We start from the raw sequence: 25,591 nt of genomic DNA on the forward strand, positions 1-25,591 counted from the left end.
ATTGTGGCGGCTCCAGTTTTCATGCTTCACACTGTAAGCTCTGGTCAGTGAGTCCAACTGAGATAGATCCCTGATAGAGACTTGTACATGCTTCAGGGATTAATGCACCTCACCAAGCATTTGCAGTGACACTCAAAACAGTTGGGTTTATTAGTCTGCTGGAACACAACACTGGAAGTCCTTAGGTTAGCATAGAGAAATGAAGGTTAAAGCATAGCCCACGTCCATTCTGGTTAGCCCAGAGCCCAGCCCAGCTGTAGTGAACCCCATTTTCAGGCTCTGTCACTCTCTCAGTCTGATCTCCTTGGTCAGTTCCCAGGTGAGAGCATAGGCATGGGCCTGGAGCACCCATGGAAAAAAAATAGTGGAGCTGATCAGCTCCTCCACCTCCCTCCCAGCACCTCCTGCCTGCTGATGATCAGCTGTTCAGTGGCATGCAGGAGGTGCTGGGGGGAGAAGGGGAGGAGCGGCGGCAGAAAGAGGCAAGGTGGGAAGAGGCGGGGTGGGAGTGGAGTCTTGGAGAGCGGGATGGAGTGGAGTCAGGGCCTGGGACAAAGCAGTGGTTGAACACCCCTGGGGAAATTAGAAAGTCGGTGCCTCTGAGTGAGAGCCCCGACGTCTTCCAGCCGCCAACTCTAAACCTCCCCACCTCACACCTCTCTAGTCCTTTGTTCTTGAGCTGGGGAGGGGCGGGGGGTTGCCCCACTTCTCTGCTGAGAGGTGGGGAAATCCACCTCCCTCTGGGTTGTTGGTTGCCAGGTGTCAATATCCTAGACTGGTTTTGTCATTGTCTTCTTGGATTCTCCATGAATATGGGGTTGGCATTGGCCAGTCATTTCTAATGACCCATTCAGGGTCAGAAAGCCAGGTGACATTCCAACATATGTCTCTTAGCCTGTCCTGTCTCTTAGCCTTTTTCTCCACACTGAGTAACCATGCACAGTGTAGGGGAAATTGAAGCATGCACACACTTCATAAACATATTACAGAAAATTCCCACTTCATCACTTGGGGATTCCACAACTTCCCCTGGAAGCCTATTCCAGTGCTTAACTATCCTTATAATTAGAAAGTTTTTCCTAATATCTAACCTAAATCCCCCTTGCTGCAGACTAAGTCCATTACTTCTTCTACTGACTTCAGTAGACATGGAGAGCAACTGGCCACCTTCCTCCTTGTAATAGCCCTTAACATATTTAAAGACTGTTATCTAGTCCCCCTTCAGTCTTCTTTTCTCAAAATTAAACATGCCCAGTTTTTTTAACCTTTCATAGGCCAGGCTTTGTAAACCTTTTATCATGTTTGCTGCTCTCCTCTGGACTCCCTCTAATTTGTCCACATCTTTCCTAAAGTGTGGCATCCAGAACTGGACACAGTACTCCAGCTGAGGCCTCACCAGTGCCAAGTAGAGCAGGACAATTGCCTCCATGTCTGACACACGACACTCCTGTTAATACACCCCAGAATGATCTTAGCCTTTTTGGCACCTGCATCAGTAGGGGGGAGGGATACTCAGTGGTTTGCACATTGGCCTGCTGAACCTAGGGTTGTGAGTTCAATCCTTTAAGGGACCACTTAGGGATCTGGGCCAAAATCAGTACTTGGTCCTGCTAGTGAAGGCAGGGGGCTGGACTTTTGATGACCCTTCAGGGTCCCTTCCAGTTCTATGGGATAGGTATATATCTCCATCACATTGTTGGGTCATATTCAATTTGTGATCCACAATAACCCTCAGGCCCTTTTCAGCAGTACTACTGCCTTGCCAGTTATTCCCCATTTTGTAGTTGTGCATTTGATTTGTCCTTCCTAAGTGACTTTTCACTTCTCTTTATTGAATTTCATATTGTTGAATTCAGACCAATGCTCCAATTTGTCAAGATCATTATGAATTTAAATCCTGTCCTCGAAGTGCTTGCAAACCCCGCCCCGCATTTGGTGTCATCTACAAATTTTATAAGAAGACTTTCCATGCCTTATCCAACTCATTAATGAAAATATTGATAAAGTACTGGTAGAGAAACAGTACTGAAGATAAACAGTCAAATGAAAAGGAGTCCCAGTTAAGTATATCACATGAAGGCAGACAATGAAAAGTTGACAAATTTTATAAGTGCTTGAGTACAAATACTAGAAGGCTAAATACTAAGAAGTGTGAACTTGAGTGTCTGGTGTTAAATTATGATATTGATATAATAAGCATCACAGAAACTTGATAGAACAATGATAATCAACAGGACATAGTAATACTGGGGTATAAAATATATAAGAATGACAGACTAGGTCATGCTGGTGAGGGAGTCTGAAAGAAAGCATCCAGTCAAATATAGAAAAACCTTAAATGACTCAAACTGTACCATAGAATCTCTATGGATAGAAATTCCATGATTGACTAGTAAGAGGATAGTAGCAGGAATATATTATCTATCACCTGACTAGGATGGTGACAGTGACTGTGAAATGCTCGGGGTATTAAAGAGGGTACAAAAATAGAAAACTCAATAATAATGGGGGATTTCAACTATCCCCATAGTAACTTGGTATTTGTCACCTTAGGATGAGATGCAGAAATAAAGTTGCTAGTCACCATTAATGACTGCTCCTTGGAGCAGCTAGTCGTGCAACCTACAGGAGACGAGGCAATTCTTGATTTAGTCCTAAGTGGAGCACAGCATCTGGTCCAAGAAGTGAATAACTCAGTAATAGTGACCATAATGTAATTAAATGTAATATCCTGTGAGAGATGGAGGTTTGACCGGGTTCTGGGGATAGACAACATTGAGAATGCCATGCTTAGGGCAGATTGCAAGAATCAGGGCAGACAATCCCCAAAAACTTGTGGTTTATTCTATAATTAGTTTCACCATACCAGTATCAAAAGGGCTTCTGCAGCACCACACAGGTTAACCAGAAGCCAAACACAGTCCCCGTTTATGCATTCCAGCCCTTGGTTCCCATACAGAAAAACAGGTTTAATATAGTGCTTAGGGCCACGCAGCTTAGAGGGAACACAGGTCCTCAGTCCATAGTTCAAAATACTCCTTTTAGTTGTAAATCCACAGTCCAGAGAATTGGAGCAGGAATGAGGCAAAATGGAGATGTCTCAGTTGTAGGGTGACCATATTTTCCAAAGGGAAAATGGGACACGGCGCAGCAAGAGCAAATTGGACAAATGCCCACTTTTGCCAAAAAAGTTGGGACAGCCAGGACAGGGCTTAAAAAAGGGAATGTTCCAGTCAAAGTGGGACGTATGGTCACCCGACTCACGTGTCTTTTATATCCTCTGCCATGTGCATGGAAAGTTACTGTCCCAAACAAAGCCCATAGCCCCTGTGTATGGAAAGTTACTGACAAAGATGGTGTCCAAGGTCACATGTCCACATCAGATGCCCTACATGGTTTGCTGAATCATGGGTGGTAGTCATTGGCTCCTCGCTATCTGCGGCATCCCCAGCAAAGGCCTACTGGATGGGATGAGATTCTTCAAGTGGCCCACTGTGCGATTGAAGGCCATCAAAACATAGCTGGCTAGCCCAGATGTAAATCTATCTGGGGGTGTCACTGAGGGATACATCACATGTTTGAGATACAAATACATAGCCAATATTCATAACTTCACATACAATGATGATACAAGCATATAAACAGGATAATCATACCTAGCAATCCAGAATTGTTCTATTGATACCTTATATGACATACTTTGTACAAGATTTATGGTAATAACAATGGTCACCTTTCTTATACACAGCATCATATCCCCAACACAAAATTGATGCAGGAAGGGTTGTCCAAGACACTGCTGAATACATCCTAGAAAATTTCCATTCTTGACAATGCATCATTACAGCTTCCAATCCAATATTAGAAGTATCAGTGTGTAACAGAAATGGTTTATCATAATCCTGTCTGACTAAAACAAGCTCTTTCTTTGTAAGGTTCATCATGGGAGTAACAATGTTACTGCATCCCTTTACAAACCTATTGCAATATTTGGCTATTCCATTAAAGGATTTCTTCAGCTTTTGTAACACAGTCTCTACATGTTTCATGTGACCTTGGCAGGAGTTCATGAAAGTTATCCATACAAGGTCTGGCAAATGTTTGTAACGCATTTAACATGAATTCAATGTAGATATTAATGTTCTCCATAGTATAGCTGTCTTGGCATTTAGCCATGAAAGCAATGAGATGGTGTGCCTCAGTTTCCCTTTTCATACAGCAGTTCAAGTTTGTAAAGGCTTTTCTGCTGTGATAAGTTCAAAGATTGCTTACAGGTATCAGCTGCAAATCATCATTACCATAAGGCTTTTTAACAAGTAGGGTGTTCTTATTCAATGAAACAGCATAATCATAAGGGTTTTTAACACAGAGTATGTTCTCATGTACCATTCATAAGAACATAAGAATGGCCATACTGGGTCAGACCAAAGGTCTATCTAGCCCAGTATCCTTTCTTCTGACAGTGGCCAATGCCAGGTGCCCCAGAGGGAATGAACAGAGCAGGAAATCATCAAGTGATCCATCCCCTGTTGCCCATTCCCAGCTTCTGGCAAACAGAGGCTAGGGACACCATCCCTGCCCATCCTGCCTAATAGCCATTGATGAACCTAATCTCCATGAATTTATCTTGTTCTTTTTTTAACCCTTTTATAGTCTTGGCCTTCCTAACATCCTCTGGCAAAGAGTTCCACAGGTTGACTGGGCGTTGTGTGAAGAAATACCCCCTTTTTTTCTTTTAAACCTGCTGCCTCTTAATATCATTTAGTGACCCCTAGTTCTTGTGTTATGAGAAGGAGTAAATAACACTTCCTTATTTACTTTCTCCACCCCAGTCATGATTTTAGAGACCTCTGTCATATCCCACCTTAGTCGTCTCTTTTCCAAGCTGAAAAGTCCCAGTCTTATTAATCTCTCCTCATATAGAAGCTGTTCCATACTCCTAATAATTTTTGTTGCCCTTTTCTGAACCTTTTCTAATTCCAATATATCTTTTTTGAGATGGGGCGACCACGTCTGCACGCAGTATTCAAGATGTGGGCTTACCACCAACGGCTTTTCCCAAAGGTTATACACATTGTAAATTTTTACATAATTTAACATCAACATCAAATTTATCCCAATGTTCAGCATTGATATTAACACCAAATCTATCACAAGTAGGCATTTACAAGTATCTTTGTCATACCACACTTTTTGCTTTGACAGTTTGTCTCTGAGGACAGTTTGTTCAATACCCTTTTTGAACTTTTGTATCTAGTTAGCCAGATTCTCCTTCACTTCAACGTTTTCCTTAGCATAGGCTTTTAGCTCAATTATATCTTTGGCGGGGGGTTGGTATTTCAGGGTTTGGTGAGGTAATAATGTAAGGGAATTTTGCCTTCTTAGGGTTAATTTGTCTTTCTCACCTTCAAGAACAATTCTTACGCCATCTCCCTTTCCTGGAGGGTTGAAATCTGAGCTTTTTTGTTTAAAAGAATCTACTTGCTGATTAAGTGTGTCCTTTTCTAGCAGCTCAATTTGCATAGACACAGGCATTACGCTATTTATTGGTTTTCAAATTCTTAGCCACTACCAATTCAAAGACTGGTCTTAAAGAGAGACAGTCAATTTTCACTAACATGTCAGAACAAAAGTGCTCTTGACTTTCAACTACCAATTTCTGCTTCCACATGAAATCAGATGTGCATGAGCCCACTGAGCAACTACAGGACATACTCAAAGGATCCTGGGATGGCTGCTTTGCTTCAAAAACACGGTAATCTAGCCTCCCCTCTGAACCTGAAATATAGGCTGCATGCCTGGATGGACAGATGCTGAGGCATTGGTTTTCACTGCAGAGCTCATGAGGGGGATTCCCACAACTGAACCATTGTTTTTAGGTAACAAATCTGAGGAACTGTCCCAGATTGAAATATCAGTAGAGGAGGTTTTGGAACAAATCAATAAATTAAACTGGGACTAGACGGTATTCACCCAAGAGTTTTGAAGGAACTCATATGTGAAATTACACAACTACTAGCTATGGTATGTAACCTATCACTTAAGTCAGATTCTGTACCAGATGAGTGGGGATAGCTAATGCAATGCCAATTTTTTAAAAGGGCTCCAGAGGCGATCCTGGCAATTACAGGGCAGTAAACGTAACTTCAATAACAGGCAAATTGGTTGAAACTGTAGTAAGGAACAGAATTATCAGACACATAGATGGACACGATTTATTGGGACAAGTCAACATGGCTTTTGTAAAGGGAAATCATTCCTCACCAATCTCTTAGACTTCTTTGAGGAGGTCAGCAAGCATGTGGACAAGGGAATTAGCTCTGCCAGCCTTGGAGTGCTCTCTGCAGGCCGGTGATCTGCCTTGCCGCTTGCCCTGTGTCCCTCCCAGGACCCCGGTGCCCCTTTCTCTGGGTGCTGCTTTTTTTTAAACAAAAAAGCTCAGATTTCAACCCTCTTGCTCTCAGGGTCTCCTCTCCCCCAGAAACCCCCACCTCGCCTCAGTATAAGGCTACTGCCAGTCCTCTAGCACCCACGCCCTGGGGCAGATTGCAGTATCAGCCTACTCATCATGGCAAGGTTGGGTTTGGACTTGCTGCCTTTGCCTACCTCTGGGCTGCCCTCTGCAACCCCCAGTACCTGTTGGCCTTATACTAGGCCGCAGCCTGGGGCTTTCCAAGCTGGAGCTCCCCAGCTCCTCTGCCTTTCCCCAGTCCTGCTCCATTCAGGTACTCTGTCTCTAGCTCCCTGCAGCCAGGCCCTTCTCCCTCTACAGGCAGAGGGAGACTGTTTGGCTTCTGGCTCACAGCTTTTTTATACAGGCCAGCAGTGGCCTGATTGGGGCATGGCCCAGCTGCGGCTGCTTCCCCAATCAGCCCAGCTTTTAGAGCTTTTGCCCTGCTCCAGCCCTCTCCCAGGGCTGTCTTTAAACCCCTCTGGGCAGGGGTAACCACCCCGCTACACAGTGGATATACTGTACTTGGACGTTCAGAAAGCCTTTGACAAGGTCCCTCACCAAAGATTCTTAAGCAAAGTAAGAAGTCATGGGATAAAAGGAAGATGTGATGTTCCCCTCTGGTGTTATCTGGACCGGTGATCACTCCAATCCTCGACTCTGGGAGCTAGCCTTACCCTGCTCTGCTGTGAGAACCCCCACTCCTGGGTTGTTCCCGCACAGCCTCTGGCATGTAAGCTGCTCCTTGGATTGTGCAACTGAATGACACTAGCTAATATCTCCGGTCCCAGACCCAACCCTGGGAACATCCGTCTTACAGTGTCCAGTTATGCCCGCTGGACGCTGCAAACTTATATGAGTTCATCAATTTAACAAAGAAATTGATATGTACCAGGCTTGTTATCCCAAGGGGAGTCTCTGACATGCTTCAAACCAAATTCACTGCTTCAAGTAGAATAAACAAACAATTTTATTAACTACACAAGATAGATTTTAAGTGATTATAAGTCAAAACACAAGTCAGATTTGGTCAAATGAAATAAAAAGCGAAATGCATTCTAAGCTGATCTTAACACTTTCAATGCTCTTACAAACGTAGATGCTTCTCACCACAGGCTGGCTGGTTTCCCTTCAGCCAGCCTCTCCCCTTCGATCAGCGCTTCAGTTGCTTGGTGGTGATGTCTGTAGATAGAGGTGGAAGAGAGAGGAAGAGCATGGCAAACGTCTCTCCCTTTTATCATGTTCTTTCTTCCCTCTTGGCTTTGCCCACCCGCACCCCCCGCCCTCAGGGTCAGGTGAGCATTACCTCATCGTAGTCCCAAACTGGCCAAGGGAAAGGGTGTGACTCACTCGAGAGTCCAACAGATCCTTTCTTGCTGCCTAAGCCTGTCTCCTTTGTTCCTGTGAGGCTGGGCTGGGTTTGTCCCATACATGCCCTGATGAGATGTGAACTGCCCCTCTGTTCCTGGAGAGTTTTGCCTGGGCTTCTTTGAAGCCATGAGGACACATTTTCAGCCTCATAACTATATACATGAAATTACAACCTATAACATTACTATAACAACAATGCTCAGTGCATCATGAGCCTTCCGACATGACAAACTTTGCATTGGATACCACACAATCATATTATAAGGATGAACATGGGGGTTCAGGGGGTTCCCCTAAGATACAGAGTGTCACAGAAGGTCATCTCATGGATCGGTAACTGGTTGAAAGATAGGAAACAAAGGGTAGGAATAAATGGCCAGTTTTCAGAATGGAGAGTAGTGGGGTCCCCTAAGGATCTGTACTGGGGGACTTGTACTGTTCATCATATTCATAAATGATCTGGAAAAGGGAGTAAACAGTGAGGTGGCAAAGTTTTTAGACAATACAAAAGTACTCAAGATATTTAAGTCCAAAGCAGATTGTGAAGAACTACAAAGGGATCTCACAGAACTGGGTGACTGGGTAACAAAATGGCAGATGAAATTCAATGTTGAAAAGGCAGAAAAATTCACATTTGAAAACGTAATCCTAACTATACATACAAAAGGAAGGGATTTAAATTAGCTGTTACCAATCAAGAAAGAGATCTTGGAGTTATTGTGGACAGTTTTCTGAAAACATCCGATCAATATTCAGCAGCAGTCAAAAAAACCAAGAGAATGTTAGGAACCATTAGGAAAGAGGTAGATAATAAGACAGTAAATATCATAAATATCATAAAGCCACTGTATAAATCCATGGTACACCTGCACCTTGAATACTGTGTGCAGTTCTGGTCACCCCATATCCAAAAGATATATTAGAATTAGAAAAGGTATAGAGAAGGGGGAGGGGAATCATTAGGGGTACGGAAAAGCTTCCATGTGAGAAGAGATTAAAAAGACTGGGACTGTTCAGCTTAGAAAAGGGATGACTAAGGGGGGATATAATTGCAGTCTATAAAATCATGAATAGTGTGGAGAAAGTGAATAAATGTTATTTACCCCTTTCCATAACACGAGAACCAAGGGTCATCCAATGAAACTAACAGGCAGTAGGTTTAAAACAAAGAAAAGGCAGTACTTCTTCATAAAATGCACAGTCAACCTGTAGAACTTGTTGCCAGGGGATGTTGTGAAGGCCAAAAGTATAATTGGGTTCTAGAGAAATTCATGGAGGACAGGTCCATCAATAGCCATTAGCCAAGATGATCAGGGATGCAGCCCCATGCTCTGGATGTCCCTTAGCCCAGTGATGAGCTCCCAAAATCCTAAGAACCGGTTCCCTATCGGGTCCTCGGCAGCACTTCGGCGGCAGGGGGGTCTTCACTCGCTCCAGGTTTTCGGCGGCAGGTCCTTCACCCGGAGTGAGTGAAGGACCCGCTGCTGAAGTGCTGCCAAAGACCCGGTAGGGAACCGTGCGGTGAATACAAGCCCCATGTGCCTGTCTCCCCGCTGCCACCCACCCATCCAACCCCAACCCATGTCCTGCCCCCGACTTCCCCCCTCAGAACCCGCAACCCATCAACCCCCCCTTGTCCCCTGACCACCTCCTCCCAAGACCCCCCCACCCTAACTGCCCCCCAGGACCCTACCCCCTACCCAACTCACCCCACTCCCTGTCCCCTGACTGCCCCAACCCCATCCACCACCACCCCAACAGACCCTCGGGACTCCCACTCCTACCCAACCCCCCATTCCCCATCCCCTGACCGCCCCCCAGAACCTCCGCCCCCTCCAACCGCTCCCTACCCTTTATCCAACCCCTCCTCCCTACCCCTTATTCAACCCCTCCTCCCAGCCCTGGCTGGCCCCCTTACCATGCTGCTGTGTAAGGATGCCTTACCAGAGGTGAAAGTAAGCCGGTATGCCCCCGTACAGCCTACCGGCAAGAGCTGGTGCATCATACCGGGGTGGCCTGGCTTCCCCAGGGGGCAATTTAAAGGGCCTGGGGCTTCCAGCAGGGGCTGGAGACCCAGGCCCTTTAAATTGCCACCAGAGCCCCACTGCTGGAGCCCTGGGGTAGCTGCAGTGGGGCTCTGGGGGCTATTTAAAAAGTCCGGGGCTCCCGCTGCTTCTACTACCCCAGCCCTTTAAATAGCCCCCAGAGCCCAGGGGTAGGTGGGGGCTCCAGGGGCTATTTAAAGGGCCCGGGGCTCCAGCTGCCTCTACTGCCCCGGTCCTTTAAATAGCTGCCAGAGCCCCGCCGCTTCCCCAGGGCTCCCGCGGCTATTTAAAGGACCGGGGCAGTAGAAGCAGGGGAGCCCTGGGCCCTTTAAATAGCCGTGGGAGCCCTCGGGTAGCGGGGGGCTCCAGCTGCTTCTGCTGCCCCGGTCCTTTAAATAGCTGCTGGAGCTCAGCCGCTTCCCCAGGGCTCCCGCGGCCATTTAAAAAACCGGGGCGGTAGAAGCAGGGGAGCCCTGGCCCTTTAAATAGCCCCCAGAGCCCTGGGGTAGCGGGGCGCTCCAGGGGCTATTTAAACTGATCCCAGAACTGACCCCTGCGGGACCCTGCTAGATATGCCCTCCCAGTTTGACAGCGAACCATTGATAACTACTTTTTGTATAATCTTTCAATTAGTTGAGCACCCACCTTATAGTAATTTCATCTAGATCACATTTCCCTAGTTTTCTTAGGAGAATGTCATGTGGGACTGTTCCAAAAGCCTTACTAAAATAAAGATATTACATCTACTGCTTCTCCCCATTCCCCACCCCATCCAATAGGCCAATGGTCCCCAACCTTTCCGTGTGGCAGGCGCCAGACGACTAGCCGCCGAGGAACGTGGCCGCCGGACAAGCAGCCACCGAAAATCAGCAGTATTTCGGCTGCAACGCTTCTTGATGTTGCCACTTCTCAGCGGCATTTCGGCGGCCACTTGTCCAGTGGCCAGTAGGTGGGTGCACATAGATGCCCCGGCGGGCGCCATGGCACCTGCGGGCACCACGTTGAGGACCACTGCACTAGGCCATTAACCTGTCAAACAAGGAAATTAGGTTGGTCTGGCATGATTTGTTCTTGAAAAAAACATGCTGGCTTTTACTTATCACCCTATTATCCTCTAGGTGCTTATAGATTGATTGTTGAATCATTTGTTCCAAGATCTTTCCAGGTATTGAAGTTAGGTTGACTGGTCTATAATTCTCCAGGTCCTCTTTCTTCCTCTTTTTAAAGATCGGTCCTATGTTTGCCCTTCTCCAGTCCTCTGGGACTTCACCAGTCCTCCATGAGTTCTCAAAGATGATTGCTTCAGATACTTCCTTAAGTACCCTAGGGTGAATTTCATCAGGCCCAACCAACTTGAATACCTTCAGCTTATATAAATATTCTTTAACCTGTTCTTTTCCTGTTTTGGCTTGCATTACTTCCTCCTTGTTGTTAATATTAGGTTTGTTGGTATCTGGTCCCCATTAACCTTTTTAGTGAAAACTGAAGCAAAATGGGCATTAAACACCTCAGCCTTCTTGATATCTGTTCTTAGCTCTCCTTCCTGCTAAGTAGAGGACCTACATTTTTCCTTTGTCTTTCTCTTCCTCCTATTATATTTAAAGAACCTTTTCTTATTGCCTTTATGTCCCTGGCTAGATGTAAATCATTGTATATATTAGCACTGGAACAGGTTACCTAGGGAGGTGGAATCTCCTTCCTTAGAGGTTTTGAAGGTCAGGCTTGACAAAGCCCTGGCTGAGATGATTTAGTTGGGGATTGGTCCTGCTTTGAGCAAGGGGTTGGACTAGATGACCTCCTGTGGTCCCTTCCAACCCTGATATTCTATGATTCGCCTTTCTGTTTTGTACCTACACACTTGTGCTATTCTTTTGTACTCCTTCTTAGCAATTCATCCATGTTTCCATTTTTTGTAGGATTCCTTTCTGATAATCTGGCCATTAAAGATCTCCTGAAGGAGCCATATTGACCTCTTCTCTCCTGCTCATCAGGATAGTTTGTAGTTGTGTCTTTAATATTGTCTCCTTGAACAACTGCCAGCTCTCCTGAACTCCTGTTTTCCTTAGATGTTCTGCCCCGGGGACCTTATCTATCATTACTTTGAGTTTGCTAAAGTCTTGGGGTGCTCAGGCTGGGGGTTCTGCTGTGAAAATGGTGGATTTTTTTTTAGAAAATTCACAGCAGTATCCCGGGTAAAGTATCAGATTTCATGGAATATGTACAGAATGCAGTTGGGGAAAGGTCGCTGCTACAATCCTTTGCATAAAACTAGTCTCTGAGTCCCCCCAAACTAATCCTCTAACATGATGCTGCCACATGCGACAAGCTGCACTGAGCATGAGACCTACACACATGGATGCCTGCTTCCACCTCCCCGCTAAGGCCACAGCGGCTCATGCTTTGAGTGGCGGCATCAGAGCTTGCTACTGTGCCTCTTTCTTCCCCACAGACACAACCTAAAATGGCAGACAGAAGGAATGCAACAAGATCACATGACTCTGGTCTTTTAATTTCATTTTGATTTTGTAAAAGTATTGGAAAAATTGTGATATTGGGCTAATTTCACAATTTCCATGCAGTTAATGAAATTGTGATTTTCACAAGGCCTTGTCTATGGGCTCATCTCTAGTCAGGAGATGAGTATGCCGTTATATTATGTCCGTGGAAATACACGTATCCCTGTTAAAATCTCTAACTTGGTGCTTAATTTGTGCCAGGGCTTGCCAGGGTTGAGCCCCCACACCCTTAGGCTTGGCAGTTTATAGCCCAGCACCTCTGGGCTTGCTGCATCAGTGATGAATGTAAAAAAATTGCTTGAGCCCCGGCACTTTGAGCCCTGGCCTCTTTCATTACAAATTAAGCACTATTCTATCTACTGAATTTCTCCTAATGGAGAAAAATGTTGAAGAATCAGTATTTTGGCCTCAGTGCAATGAAATAGAAAGGAGAGCAATCCACACTGTTTCCTTTTTCTTTTAATTACATTTCTTTGAAAAACTGCATGATAAATAACCAAAAGAGAGAGGGTGTCAAATACTATAGCCAGTGTAGCAGTGTGACTGCAGTAGTAAGAGAATACACACAGACGCAATTTACTATAACATAGGATCTACTACAAGGAGTCTGGAGGAACCTCTCTCAGCATATTGTAACTATCAACAGGGAGTTGGCACATCTGCTTTCATTGTCACAGAGAAGCCAAGGTCTGCAGTGTTCAGTGGCAGGTTCCCACCTGCCAGAGCTTTCGTTCCAAGAAGAAATGATACTAGTGATTGACATATTATCTAAGTAGTCACTTCTTAAATGTACGGAGCTAACCTCTCCTTACTGCATTATCTAGAGCCCCCTAGCAAACAGAGCCACATGGCACCCAGGGCAAAACATCATGGAAAAAGAAATCATGCAGCCAAAGCCCCATGAGGGTGAGTGTGGCGAGGGTTGTATTCACCTCTAAGGGAGGGGTTAGCAGCAGCACAGTGCCACATGGAGCTTCAAGGTTTCTGAGGTGCTTCCACCTTCAATCTAAGTCCTAACCCCAGATCCCAAGTATGACCAGCTGTGTGAGCTTGCAATCCCCTGGGATAGTCCTGGGGCCATTCCAGTGCCATGAAATCTTGAGGTGATTCAGGCAAAAGGTCATCTCTGTGAACACTGAAATAGCGAAGCGCCATCAGGCTACACAGCTCCAATGCCACTGCAACCAGAAATTCCAGCCACCCGAGAATGGCCTCTGCTGGGCAGCAGGGCAGGTGATGCACTAGAACCAGCCCCAGCTCCATCCCAGCCAGATGGACACACTGTGTTAGATCTAGGCTTGGGGTTGGAGACCTGCATTTTAGGTTGGTTCAGATAGCACAGCTACAGCTTGGCTGTCCCCTTTGGCCCACGATGTGCTGAGCACTTGGCTGGCATCAACTGGGCCAAGACTGGCTCAGCAGCAGCTTCCAGCCAGGTTTCAGTAACACATAATAGATGTTTTAATGCTACTGACCTTGTGTTAGACAACATGAACTGAAGGAAAGGCTCCATCTCCTATGTGTGCAGCAGGTGAGACCAAAGTCCTCCACCCTGCTGACTCCCACCCCTGCTCACTCACATGGGGTCAAGGACTCAGACCTCCACAGTTCTCAGTTGCCACATGCCCAACATATAGCAATCCTGTGCTGCTTCATGGCCACCATATGGTGCCCATCATGAGGACACTGACACAGGTGCCAAAATAATGACTTCCAGGGCAGGCCAGAGGGCTGTCTGCACCCTCCATGCCAACAGCCACCCCAAGCACAAAGCCTAGCCCACTCATAAGCCTCTTCTCCATCTGCCCCTGCCCCCAGTAGCAATATGGGGCTCTCACATATCCCACCTGCAGCACAGCAGACACAAAGAACCCATGTTATTTAGGTCCCATGTTTCCGGGGGAGGTTCAGTGTGGCTGAAAGCTCTCACAGCGCTCCAGGAATTGCCGTGCACTTTGGTTTCATTCTGGGTTTTTTGGTTGCCCTGGAGCAGCACGTCCCAAACTACTGAACGCTGAGCCACCTTCGGAAAATGAAACCAATCACACCCTTTGCAAGGCCTCCATGTGTGCTTAAAAGTCTCCCCTTCTTAATGGATGCTGCCTTTGTGTCCCCCTGGCCAGTCCTTGACATGCCTCCAGAATGCCCTGCGCAATGGGAAGCCCTAGGACAGACCCTTCCTTTCCTTTCAGACATGCTGTGATAGGCAGTGAAATAGCCAGCAATGGTGACATTACAAAGTATAATGAGCCGACCCCATTTTACTGAATGGGGCAGCTCAGAGCTCTGTTTCAGGTTCTCTGCAGCCTTGAGCATCTTTTACATTTGTTGTCCATTTGGAAGGTTTTCTTTCAAGCTGTGGTGCTCTTTTTAAATGAAATTTGAGACTCTGGAGAACAGTTAAGAGGCTCTGTCTGTGTCCTCTCTCACCTGCTGATCCTTCTGCCCCCCCAGTCCAGGAACGCTGCCTTACAGATATTGAATAAAACAGGATCACAGCGATGCCTCAGCACCTGCTTTGCAGGAGCTCCCTTACTATTTTTCAGGAACACCCCTCCCCTTAAGGGACTTCCTCTCTCCTCCTTGTGTTAAGGGCAAGCCTGTCTTTCATCCTCAGTGACAGAAAGGCGTTGGGTGTGTTGCTGAAAGCTCTCTGGGGCTGTTCGCAGAAAGTTACTTGCTTTAGGAAAAAGTTTGCATTTCTTCCTGACACTCTTTCTCTAACAGTTTTACAGTTACGGCTTCAGCAGAGAAGAACCCGTGAGCAGCTGGCAGACCAGGGCATCATGCCACGTGAGTACCTCACCTGCCACTCTCTGTGCCACATGCATCATAGAGCTAGAGCACAGCCACCAGTAGTTCCTGCAGATGCTGCATTAGCCTCCTGATGCTTATAGGTAGCTGCTCTCTGGCACCCTCCACCTGACTGGGTTTCACTCTCACCACTGGTTGGCAAGTTAGGCTCTGGGGAGCACCCTGCTACCTCCACGCTGCGCTAGCTGGCATTTGAGCACTATGTTTGGATATCTATCATATGGGTTATAATGCAAAGGCCTCCTATGGATGTCAGTGGAGCTGCCCCGATTTACACTGGCTGAGGATCTGGCCTGCTAGCCATCATCCTTAGTAGAGTTAGTCCCCTCTCTTGTGCATTGCAGGTCACCCTCCTGTCTGTTCAAAATCTCCATTGCACAGGCCTGTCTGGGCCAAACAGTTCGCTGCATGATCAGAACAGGAGTCTGATAACACATTTGAACCTGAAAAGTGCCAGGTCTCCTGAGGGGCTCATCACCTGGCAGGTTCCGGCCCAGAGGCAGGGAACAGGCTCACAAACCAACGGCAAGCTGCCAGGAGCTGTCCGGGATTTTCTGCTGGAATGAATTTCCCTGGAAAGAGGAGAGGGGGTGATAGCGATCATGATTTTTCTCCACATCTCAAGCGGTCTGTGGCCTGGTGGTGGCCAGAGTCTCCCTGTCACAGGGCAGTGACATGCAGTCAAAGCTGAACAGCTTGCTGTTTTATTTTAAAAAGGCAAGAGTCAATAAAAACAATGACCTAGTTTCCCCGACCCCTGGCACAGCCCATGAGTCAGCAGGGACTGTGCTACCTGGTGGGATTCATACCCAGCCCTTTTCCCAGGCACAGCCAGAACTCCCCAGCAGATGTATAGCCAGAGGCCAGCTGACAGCCATGCTGAGTCAGTGCACCTGCTCTGCATCCCCTGGCCCCTGGATGAGTGGAGCACACGTGAGCTGTGCCCTGCTCAGATCCCACTACCTCCTAAGCAGATTTCCCTCACCAAGGCTCTGCAGCAGCTAGTTCAGTTGGTGGGATCCAGCCCAGCCCAGCACTCGCTATAGCCCAATGTTTCAGAAAGCCAAAGCCAAACCCAACAGCACTGTGCTAGCATATGAGAGCCAGGAAGGGCAAGAATGAAACTGGCCTGTCTGCTGCACTTGCACTGCCCAGCTGCATGAAGCCAGCAAGTGGCAACAATGGAGCCAGTCAGCTAGATCTCAGACCTCCCTTCTGCCTTGTTAACTGACACATTTCATCCTAATCTAGAACAGCCCTCCATGTATAGAAGCTATAATGTTAGCAGTAACCCAGGTCAAGCATTTGTCCCTATACAATTTGTCTCCTCACTGCCCCTTTAGAATAATTGCAAAGGACTGCAAATTTGCAAGGCCTAACACACTTCTTACTTGCTCCTTTCTTTCTCTGTTATTGGCTATTGTGCTTTATAATATGGACCTCCTTGAGGACTGTGCTGTTCAGACAGCCCTTAAACCCAAACCGAGGATAGCACTATGGTCTCTGCTCTCCAGTAACAAGACATTTCAGTAACAGTATGTCTGTAGCATTCCATTCAACACCTGGATTATCTCTCCCACCATCTTTCTAATTCTCTTGCTTTCATGAGTCTGTAATCTGGTGTTAGCAGTAAAAGGCTAATCAGTGTAGTACTACCACCCTCACGCATGCAAAAATCATGAGTCAGGCCCCAAATCATGAGATTGTCATATAAATCATGAGATTTTAAAACATAATAAATGTTGAGTTCTTTTGATTTGCATTCTGGGTTTTGAGCCTGTTGGGTTCATACTTTCAAGGTTTTCTCTGCAACCAGGAAGTCTAGACATTTTTATTTTTTATTTTTAATGTAAATTGAGATTCTTATGTAAATCCAAGAGCCTGGGGCTTTAAAAAAAACACCAAATATTGTCAGACTTGTGATAGAATTGCAAGAGCTGGTGACAGTGTCAGATTTCTGTGCCACCTCTAACATCTCCTGTTAGATGACAGGCCCACATTTTAAAAGGGGCACACTCAAGATGAGCATGCAGAGTGTCCCATTGCATGTGCATAAACTGGAGTTCTTGAACATAAAGGTCTGTGCAGTTGGAAATCCCCCAATGGTGTGAGTACATGGGGCACATGCACTTTTAGAAATGGGGACCTAATGCTTTCTAAAGAATTCCTGCATTGCGCACGGCACAGAAATGCACAGCAGAGGCACTGGCACTAGTGCAGAAACCTCAAAGGCCTTTTCCTGTTGCTTACAGCTTTGCCACACTCTCACCTTTTGGGCTGGCATTTTGCAGGCCTCTGTCCAAGGGGGCCATGTGGGGAGAGACTAAGCACAAATGGTTCATTCATTTTTGAGAATGAAGACAATAAAATACTCTTTTGCCATTATACAAATGTGCACATTTCTTAACAGCACTATCATGTCACAAGGAAGGATAGATACTAGACATTTGACAGAGAGATTGTTGCTGCATCTCAAAGATTCCTTTCAATAGTCCAGCTCGCAGAGGATTTGTACATGCACAGTTCATGTGTCCTAACAACAAGGGTCTGTTCCTAATGGTGTCCCCATGTTCTGCTGGCACTGAGCATACATATGTAAGCTGAGTTCTTGAAGGTGCACATCAACTGGAACCTCATTCCATACACTGAAGTGAATATGGAATGAGGTGGGGTTGCTGTAATGCACAAAGTGTGCAGTCTACAATATATCAAAAAGAGCTGTTCTGTAAACCTGTCATCATTTTAAAGTTTGAGATTCCAAAAGTCACCAGGGCTGGATATGATTGTTTTATACAGTATATTAGAAAGCTACTCTGTGATATACAGCAGCCTTAAGGAGTCACAAGATATCAGACCTTAATCATGAAACTGGTCCAAGAGTGGACACTGTCAGTCCTGGATTTTGGACAAGGGTAATTTTAAAATCCCTCCGCCAGATTTTCTGCTGGTGTAATTCTATTGCAAAGAATTTAGCCTCCTCTTTATAACTGATCCATTTCCAGATTTCCACCCATAGAGGACAGAGAGACAGCTTAATATTCACAATAATAGAAAATCAGTGGGTAAAAGTGTTGAGCAATCCCTTCTGGATACCAATGACTTATGAATGTTCTCAATAGCACTTGGAGGTGCTGAACACTACAATGTTCTGGAACCATTTCCTGAAAGATCATTAAAGTGAAAGCCTCAAACAAATAATACAAAATGCACCAAGCTGAAGCATCTTAGCTAGTGTGCAGCAAGAGTGTCCCATGTGGCCTCAACGGTGGGAACAACCTGATGCTGTGAAAGGTCAGACTGTGATCAGTTCCAAATGGAATAGCTAAAGCAGTCAGGGAGGCAAAGGCAAGGACCAGCCTTGCACAGCCTATGGGGTAGACTGTGACTGAAGAGAGAGGAAGGCTTTGCAGACATGCCCCTCTCCTCCCCCCTGGAGAGATGGGTGACTGCCTTGGGTGAGAATGGCACAAACTCCAATCTCAGCCTCGCTCAGCTAATGGAGTCACACAGGGTAGAACTTGTGAAAGTAAGCAGAGAATCAGGCTCAGTGAAGTCAATGGAGGAACTCTGGATTCATACTAAAGTAACTGAGCCAAACCTGCCCCGTTAATGAATGGGAGGGCCAAAACAACAGGATATGTTATTGAACGTCTCATCTGGATGCAATTTTATTGGCTTGATGAAAATGTTTCATGCCTGGTTTACTGGGCAAATTCACTCTGTGAAACTGCTGGGAAGCATTTGCCATAAAGTCAGGAATATCGCTAACTGTCTACATTTCATGATCCACAAAGGGGCAGATTGTGTGGGTATGTGCCCAACCAGGGAAGAGTGTGCAAGGAGTCTTTCCCTAGCAACCCTGCGCAGGGGTCAGCCACAATCTGCAAGTCAGACTCTGCTAGCTGACCCAAAATGGGAGGGCTGGAACTAGCCATTCACTGTACTGGGTGGTGGACCAGCTGCTGCTACAGAGATTGATTCTCAGGATCCCCAGTAGAATTCTGGCCTAATTCATCCTGGGCTCAGGCTACACAGAGGCTCCTCCTCATCCTCCCAAACACAGGGCTGTGCCGTAAAGGCAAAAACTAGTCCTAAAATTGGCATGTCAAGTGCAGCAGCTTTGTCCATTTTCTGCAAAGCCACCTGCACTTCCAAACTAGTGAATCCCATCACAGATCTATCCTGATATGTTGTTTGAAGAACCGATGCTAGCAATACCTTTATTTGTTTTGCAGACTAATACAAGCTGCAGCATCCACATAATTCCTCCAAAATCTTGGTAAATGACTAAATTCTGCAACACTTTCATTATGAATAGCATGAAATGAAGTTTGACCTGGTCAATTCCTGCCCACAGAAACCTCATAATACTAGGACTTCGTAGTGAACTGGGCTATCAAAAGTAACGTCCCTTACTTACTTCATTTTTTTTTTGTGCACTCATTTTATTTTGCTTTTGACTAAAACAGCTGTCACCATCCTCATGGCTGCTCACCAAAGCACGGCACAATCATACAAGCATGTCTGTCTGTCTGCTCTTGAAATGTTAGAAGCAAGAAAAGGTTCCCTGGCCCTTTGTACTTTGGTGTGATCCATCCTACTTTTTCATTGGATCCATCCCCTTCCACCAGCCAATACACCCAAAATTCCCCTTGGCCTCTTTTCCCTTCGCCTACACGTTCATTTGTTCTGCCTGAGCTCCCCATTTACTCCCACATTTCTGGAGTATAGACTGGCCGCTAGTTTCTGAGCCCTGTGCGAAATGAATTTCTAACCCCTTTTTTATTCCTGTCAAGGATCGAGCAGTAAGTTAGCTAAATAAATGGTGCCAAACAAAACAGACCCCCGAACTCCTCACTTTAGGATGCCCCTTCCATTCAGTGCGGGAACCCAAGGAGATGTTGGAGTCTTTTTTCTTTTCTTGCCAGAGAAGAAATTCCCTGGACATCCAAAAAAACCGGAGTCTTTCCTACAGATTTCAAATGCAGAACCAAACTCTGCTCTCATTTACTCCCTGCAAATGGGGAATAACGTGACGCGGAGCAAACTGTGGCCTTGCTTTTGTTCACAGCCTTTATTTCTGCACTTTGGAAACCACGGTTTTCAGCCAGAAATAGAAATAAGTTATAGCTGAACTTTAACATAAAGTTCCAGATATTGTCCTCAGAGGCTTTGAACAGCACCGGAAACAGACTCTTTACACTCAGCTCTCGGAAGCTGATACTGAGATGATACTAAAGGACTTATTGTCGATTGGTATTTTGAAGTACCCAGGAATAACAAAGAGTGGAACTCAGAAATGACCCAGATTTTCAACCCACAAGCTGTATGTAATCCTTAGAGAGCTGTGGGCCTTAGCGTGTGCCACAGGGACCCTCACCAATCAGGCTGACCTCCCCTGCATGATATAATATTCTGAAGAGGGTGAACAAAATTGTACAGATGCCCTTCTCTTGGAAACCCTCTCTGAGGAAAGCCAAATGCTTTCAGGAAGAGTGTTTGAAAGTAGTGGCTAGGGCAGCCTGCTGACTTTGGCTCCCAGGCTGGGTCATGTGGTAACTTAGCACTCCCCAAACCCACAGTTCAGTTGCCCAGCACCTTTCACAGGGGGATGGAGAAGAGTGTCAGAGAGCCAGGAAGGCTGCTTGAAGGCGGGAGCTGCAGAGAAGGGGATTGTGTAAATGAACAGAGAAGAGGTTGGTGTGCAGTGAGTGGAGAAACTGGGGAGGAGAGCAGAGAACAAAAGCTTCTGAGCCCTGTGATTAATATACACTTGCAACCCAAGTGAAGAATGACGAGATCCCTTTGTTTTTTCATGTTCCCCTGGACTTGGCCTCACAGTTTGAGCCACTTGCAGGCCCACCTGCTGACAGAGTCCTTTAATGAGGTCTCCTCTCTTCTGGGCACTGACCCTTTGCTTTCTCCTCCCCACTATGTTCTGAGGTCTCCTGGTGCTGTAACCCACTGAGAGCTCTCCAGGGAAGAGCCTCCCCTGGAAGAGGAAGCGTCCCATTGAGCGCTGAGTTGCACAGCCTGCACCATCTCTCTGCCTTGGGCTTCTGCTCGCCCCTTGCTGTCCATCCACTCTGCTCTCCTGCCACAGCCTGGTTGAGAAACTGGGATTTCCCATAGCTTTCCTAAGTTTTTAGTTAGCTCAATAAAGAGATCGGCTCATTTGTGTTGCTATTTTTATAGCACTTGTTAAAATTCTATTGCTGAGTATTCTAGTGCCTGCTTGCTCCTTCCCTTGTGCTGATTGTGCCTCTGTGTTTCTTATTGCAGCACTGAAAAGCCCATCTGCATTCCATGAACAAAGGAAAAACCTGGAGAGAGCCAAGGTAACTTCTTGCACACATGTGAATGAATGAATTTGTATATTATCCTCCATGTCTGGGCAGGCTGCTGGAGACTCAGACAGGGAGTTTGCATAAAAGCAACATTATAATCGTTAGGCCTAATATCCTGCTTCCACAGACATTAACACAGCTTCATTTACAGGAAGTGTCTTCTTTCCTGTCTTCAATATGGACCTCAGCTGCATATTGTCCATGTAAAATGAGTTCAGACTATATTGAATGCAGGAGAGATCCAGGGGGTGGAGAGAAACAAGATGTGGATGATAGAGATCTTCCAGGGTGGAAGAGAGAGATCCCTAAGGAAGATCACAGGCATCCCCAGGGTGGAACTTCAGACAAAACACCCAACAGTCTACCTTTCATTTGCAGATATTTGCATAAATTGAATCAGGCCTTGCCTGGACCGTTACTTCCATCAATGTATGTACACCAGTGCAGGGGTGGGCAAACTTTGTGGATGGCAAACACATCTAAGTATGGAAATTGTATGGCGGGCCACGAATGCTCACAAAGTTGGGGGTTGGGGTGCGGGCTCTGGGGTGGGGCCAGAAATGAGGAGTTTAGGGTGTGGAAGGGGGCTCTGAACTGGGGCAGGGGATTGGGGTGTGGGCAGGGGGTTGAGGGTTCCAGCTGGGGGTGCGGGCTCTGGGGTGGGGCTGGAGATGAGGGGTTGGGGGTGCAGGAGGGTGCTCTGGGCTGGGACTGAGGGGTTTGAGAGCAGGAGGGGGATCAAGGCTGGGGAAGGGGATTGGGGCACAGGAGGGGGTTAGAGGTGCAGGCTCGGGGCAGCGCTTACCTCAAGCAGCTCCTGGAAGCAGCAGCATGTCCCTCCTCCGGCTCCTATGTGGAGGCGCAGCCAGGCGGCTCTGCGCGCTGCCCCATCCACAGGTGCCGCCCCTGCAGCTCCCATTGGCCAGGAACCCCAGCCAGTGGGAGCTGCACGGGCAGCGCTTGGAGCGGGATCAGCGTGTGGAGCTCCCTGGCTGCCCCTACGTGTAGGAGCTGGAGTGGGTATGTCACTGCTTCTGGGAGACTTGCAGAGCCAGGGCACACGTGGAGTGGGGCAAGCCCCACACCCCGCTCCCCAGTGAGAGCTCAAGGGCCGGATTAAAACATCTGAAGGGCCGGATGTGGCTCCCGGGCTGTAGTTTGCCCACCCCTGCAGGAGGCAGGCTGGGGGAACAGGGGAATGTGGGGGCGGGAGGCAGGCTGAGGGGGCAGGGGAATGTGGGGGCAGGAGGCAGGCTGAGGGGGCAGGGGAATGTGGGGGCAGGAGGCAGGCTGAGGGGGCAGGAGAATGTGGGGGCAGGAGGCAGGCTGAGGGATGTGTAGGGAAATGTAAAAGCATAAGACACACCAAGCGGGTGAGGGGGGGGGATGTGGGAAGCAAGAGAATGAGGGGATTGTGGGGGATAGCAGGGGTATGAGGCATACTGATAGGGTTGGAAGGCAAGGGGGGACAGCCGTGGGGTGCAAGGGATGTGCGGGGGCAGAGAGAGCGTATGGGATGGGTAGAAGATTTAGGAGACAAGCAGGGAAATATGTCTGGCAAATAAATGTGGGGTCCAGCATACTATGGTGAAACTATGGAGGGAGAATTCAAGTGAGGCAACCAGCTATCATGTCCAGCTAGGGAGGGGACAGAGCAGGATGGAGTGGCAGCTATGGAAGGGATACTGGATAGGGTTTCCAGGCATCCGATTCTTGACTGGAATGCCCAGTCGAAAATGGACCCTGGCCTCTAAAAGTGCAGTTGGCGGCGCAGCGGGGCTAAGGCATGCTCCCTGGCTCCACACGGCTACCAGCAGCAGGTGGCATGTCCGGCCCTTAGGCGCACGGGCTGCCATGGCGTGTCTACGCACAGCCAATGGGAGATGCGGGGGGGGGAGGAGACGTCTTATGGGTACAGGCAGTGCACAGAGCCCCCTGGCCCCTTTGTCTAGGAGCCGGACAATCCAACCACTTCTGGGAGCTGCCTGAGGTAAGTGCCACCCACCCAGAGTCCGCACCCTGAACCCCGAACACCTGTCCCAGGTCCGAACCCCCTTCTGCACCATAACTGCCTCCCAGACCCCGCAACCCAACCCCCTGCCCTAGCTCTGATCCCCCTCCCACACACAAACTACCTCCCGGAGCCCACACCCTGCACCCCACCTCCTGCACTCCGAACCCCTTGTCCTCTGCCCGGAGCTCCCTTCTACACGCCAAACCTCGGCCCCAACCCAGAGCCCACACCCCCAGCCAGAGCCCTCATCCCCTCCTGCACCCCATCCCCCTGCCTCAGCCCAGTGAAAGTGAGGGAGACCAAGCAAAGGTGTGAGGGGGGATGGAGTGAGCGGGGGCAGGGCCTCGGGGAAGGGGCGGGACAAGGGTGTTCGGTTTTTGCAATTAGAAAGTTGGCAGCCCTAGTAGTGGACCCCCTTCAGAGCTGGCTGTAGCATGAATATTGGCCCTGCAATGATCCCACACAAACTAGGAGCACCCAGCTTCAGCCAGAGCCAGCTGGGGAGGATCTCCACCCCCATCCCAAAGAGCTCTGTCTGCTCCATGAGCTGTGGGAGGAAGATGCCCATCAGAAGCGGCAGCACCTCTCATGGACTAGTTCACCGCCGGAATGGGGCAACGGGAAAGGACCTCAGGAGCCCCCCAAAACGCCTGCAGGGTAAACCCAAAGAGTTGGCAGCCCTGAATCATAGTGATCCCCAGGGTACAGGAGAGCTCTGTGGGATGGATCACAGAGATCCCAGTGGGCAGAAAGCTCTCTGGGGTGGATCACAGAGATCCCCAATATGCAGGAGAGCTTTGTGGGATGGATCACAGAGATCCCAGAGTGGAGGAGAGCTTAGTGGGGTGGATCATAGAGATCCCCAGGGTGGAGTAGAGCTCAGTTGGGTGGATCATAGAGATCCTAGGGTGGAGGAGAGTTTAGTGGGGTGGATCATAGAGATCCTCAACGTGCAGGACAGCTCTGTGGGGTGAATAACAGAGATCCCCAAGATGCAGGAATACTCTGTGGTCACAGAGATCCCCAGGGTGGAGGAGAGTTCAGTGGGGTGGATCACAGAGATCTCCTGGAGGGAGGAGAGCTTGGTGCGGTTGATCACAGAAATCTGTAGAGTAAAGCGCAGAGATCCCCTGGGTGGAGTAGAGCTTTGTGGGGTGGATCACAGCGATCCACGGGGGGGAGCTCTGTGGGGTGGATCACAGAGATCCACGGGGGAGGTCGGGGGGTGGATCACAGAGATCTGTGGAGTAAAGCACAGAGCTCCCCTTGGTGGAGGAGAGCTCAGTGGAGTGGATCACAGAGATCTCCTGGGGAGAGGAGAGCTCTGTGGGATGGATCACAGAGATCCCAGGGTGGAGGAGAGCTCTGTGGAGTGGATCACAGAGATCTCCTGGGGAGAGGAGAGCTTGGTGGAGTGGATCACAGAGATCTGTGGAGTAAAGCACAGAAGTCCACAGGGGGACTCAGAGAACTCTGAGGGGTAGAGGAAGATGCATGGGGCAGATAAGGAAGACTCTTACACCTGAGGAAGGGGATCAGAATCCTGCATTCGTACAAGATCTGACAGTGATCTATGGGGCAGGTTCATGCCTTCCAGTAGATGAGCAGCCCTCCTGGCTTCTGATTCAGCCACTGAACTCACAGAATGGAGCCCTAAATAAGTGTCCAGGGAGGAATTTAAATGCCCTTTGTCGTCTGCAGTGAGTAGTCCCCAAGCAAGTCATACTTGTCATCACATAGCAAAACCCTGACCTTTGGCTTTGCAGCATGCCCCGGGGTCCGCTGGGATATTGCAAAGCCTCTCAGGGAGCTAAGTACCTCCCCGGAATGTGCTCTGCTCATGCTGGCACCAGCAATCTAGCCCAACTCAGGCACCTCTCAATACTGCTAATGGCAGAGATAAGATAAGTGGCCATTTCCAGAAATGTCTGAAAATGCCTGTGACTAGATAGCTTTTTGGGGAACCATGTCAGCTTTCCAAGCCCCCTACATTACACACTGGCCACCCCCAGCTAAACGTAGGGTATCTCCAC

At 47.9% G+C, this 25,591-nt stretch overlaps 1 protein-coding gene across 8 annotated transcripts in view; it reads left to right on the plus strand.

Annotated features, from left to right (window-relative positions):
- Positions 1–25,591, plus strand: part of MYOCD (myocardin) — a 95,110-nt gene that overhangs the window by 24,750 nt on the left and 44,769 nt on the right. For 6 of the 8 annotated variants that reach the window (XM_054048069.1, XM_054048062.1, XM_054048063.1 and 3 more), the window contains exons 2-3: positions 15,111–15,176; positions 21,480–21,535. In XM_054048069.1, the coding sequence (XP_053904044.1) occupies positions 15,111–15,176; positions 21,480–21,535 (122 nt within the window). Of the gene's footprint in view, positions 1–15,110; positions 15,177–19,432; positions 19,477–19,507; positions 19,600–21,479; positions 21,536–25,591 lie in introns of those variants that run through there. The other 2 variants (XM_054048067.1, XM_054048068.1) reach the window with 2 other exon arrangements.

This window comes from Malaclemys terrapin, chromosome 13 (assembly GCF_027887155.1).
Source record: "Malaclemys terrapin pileata isolate rMalTer1 chromosome 13, rMalTer1.hap1, whole genome shotgun sequence".
NCBI classification, from domain to species: domain Eukaryota; kingdom Metazoa; phylum Chordata; order Testudines; family Emydidae; genus Malaclemys; species Malaclemys terrapin.